Here is a 2,500-nt window from a genome sequence, read left to right as displayed (position 1 = left end):
ACCGAAAACTTAACATTACTATCACAAGAATTGCAAAACCTTACGGAAGCCCTAATATTCTTGCAGAATTTATAGCCGGCCAATTAAAGAATAGAGTTTCTTTTCGAAAAGCAATGAAAAAGGCTATTGAATTAACTGAACAAGCAGATACAAAAGGAATTCAAGTACAAATTTCAGGACGTATCGACGGAAAAGAAATTGCGCGTGTCGAATGGATCAGAGAGGGCAGGGTTCCCCTTCAAACCATTCGAGCTAAAATAGATTATTGTTCTTATACAGTTCGAACTATATATGGAGTTTTAGGCATTAAAATTTGGATATTTTTAGACGGGGAATAATAAAACTTTACTTGTCTTTCCCTTCGATCCAGTACTAGAACAAAAAAAATAGTTACTTTTTTATGTTCAATCAAAACAAAACCAAAATGAACTATTCTAATTCTATGAGGTTCAATAAAAATTCGATTGACCTTTTGAAATAATCGCTATGCTTAGTGTGCGACTCGTTGGTTTTTTAGGGTTAGGATTAAAGAAAAAAAAAAGACCAGCTTTTTTGTATAAACAAATAACTATAACTATAGAACTAATAACCAACTCATCACTTCACATTATCTGGATCCAAAAAACAGTCAAGATATGATATATCAGTCATATCACTGTAGCAACTGAAATCTTTTTTGCATAAACAAAAGAAAAAATATGATTCTAAGTTGTGAAGAGAAGAAGAAAGATGTGGATAAACGGGAGGGTGAAAGAAGGGGAGAAAAAACAACGATATAAAATTCCATCCAATATGTAAGGTTTATGAGTCATCTCATAAAGTCTCATAAAAAAGCAATGTAATATAAAGCATCAATCAATATGGATTCATAAAAAACAAAACGAATCCGTTCATAGAACAAAAAAAATAAGAGCTTCAAGCCAATAAAGACTAAGAAAATCGGCTCAAGAAAAAATTTAATTATGAGCTCCATTGTAGAAATAAGACCTAACCATTAAGTAAGAAGCGATGGGAACGATGGAACCTGTGAATTCAAATCTATTGAAATAAGACTCATTGATCGGGATGGCGAAACAAACCAGAGACTAGTTCTTTCATCTATTGGGAAAAGAAAAGTCATGAGTTAACCCTACAACTAAAATAGCGACGAAAAGAGTCAATATTCGCCCGTGAAAACTTTATCTTCTTGGATTGATAATTTTTGCTCAATCCAATAGGATAAAAAGAAAAAAATAAAATAATAATACTATATTAAAATAAAAAAAAAATTAATATGTTTAGTTAGCTAAAAAAGCAAGATATACAAATGATAATAGACATTTTGAAAATTTGATTATTCGCGAGGAGCTGGATGAGAAGAAACTCTCATGTCCAGTTCTGTAGTAGAGATGGAATTCAGAACCAACCATCAACTATAACCCCAAAAGAACCAGATTCCGTAAACAACATAGAGGAAGAATGAAGGGAATATCTTATCGAGGTAATCATATTTCTTTTGGTAAATATGCTCTTCAGGCACTTGAACCCGCTTGGATCACGTCTAGACAAATAGAAGCAGGTAGACGGGCAATGACACGAAATGCACGTCGCGGTGGAAAAATTTGGGTACGTATATTTCCAGACAAACCGGTTACAGTAAGACCCGCAGAAACACGTATGGGTTCGGGGAAAGGATCCCCTGAATATTGGGTAGCTGTTGTTAAACCAGGTCGAATACTTTATGAAATGGGTGGAGTAACAGAAAATATAGCCAGAAGAGCGATTTCAATAGCATCCTCCAAAATGCCTATACGAACTCAATTTATTATTTCGGGATAAAAAAAATCGCGGGTGCCGGTTTGTTTCTTTGGACAAACAATATTTCTTTTTTTTTTTTGTTCACTCTTTCTTTTGCATTGAAAGAATAGATTCTAACAAAATTATATGATTCAACCCCAGACCCTTTTGAATGTAGCAGATAACAGCGGGGCTCGAGAATTGATGTGTATTCGAATCATAGGAGCTAGCAATCGTCGATATGCTCATATCGGTGACGTTATTGTTGCTGTGATCAAAGAAGCAGTGCCAAATATGCCCCTAGCAAGATCAGAGGTGGTCAGAGCTGTAATTGTACGTACTTGTAAAGAACTCAAACGTGATAACGGTATGATAATACGATATGATGACAATGCTGCGGTTGTCATTGACCAAGAAGGAAACCCCAAAGGAACTCGAATTTTTGGTGCAATTGCCCGTGAATTGAGACAGTTAAATTTTACTAAAATAGTTTCATTAGCTCCGGAGGTATTGTAAGGTCTTATAAAAAAAGAAAATACCATCATATGGTTATAGTAAAGTATTTGAAAGAAAGAGATTAAGAAATATTATATTCATAATTTTTAGTAGATTGTGTCTCATGCATATGCCTTTAATTGAAATAAAAATTCATAAAAAAATAAGTAAATAAATATGTTTATTATATCAAAATTGGGAGCACCAAGAAATTTAATTCACCATGGGT

The 2,500-nt window shown here is 33.7% G+C and overlaps 2 protein-coding genes across 2 annotated transcripts in view; both read left to right on the top strand.

The window, feature by feature from the left end:
• The window catches only part of LOC135150714 (NAD(P)H-quinone oxidoreductase subunit 2 A, chloroplastic), a 13,902-nt gene extending 13,014 nt beyond the window's left edge, over positions 1-888 (top strand). Inside the window, exon 3 of the mRNA XM_064087630.1 lies at positions 1-888. This exon is cut by the window's left edge and continues 11,542 nt beyond it. The gene's annotated coding sequence lies outside the window, so the exon portion shown is untranslated.
• The window catches only part of LOC135151709 (large ribosomal subunit protein uL2cy-like), a 4,973-nt gene extending 2,681 nt beyond the window's left edge, over positions 1-2,292 (top strand). Inside the window, exons 3-4 of the mRNA XM_064090821.1 lie at positions 1,516-1,605; positions 1,939-2,292. Coding sequence (XP_063946891.1) covers positions 1,516-1,605; positions 1,939-2,292 — 444 coding nt within the window. The remainder of the gene's footprint in view (positions 1-1,515; positions 1,606-1,938) is intronic.
• The last annotated feature ends 208 nt before the right edge of the window (positions 2,293-2,500 follow it).

This window comes from Daucus carota, chromosome 1, assembly GCF_001625215.2.
Source record: "Daucus carota subsp. sativus chromosome 1, DH1 v3.0, whole genome shotgun sequence".
In the NCBI taxonomy this organism is placed as follows: domain Eukaryota; kingdom Viridiplantae; phylum Streptophyta; class Magnoliopsida; order Apiales; family Apiaceae; genus Daucus; species Daucus carota.
The sequence above is the reverse complement of the archived record's forward strand: the minus strand, read 5'-3'. Positions and strand labels throughout refer to the sequence as shown.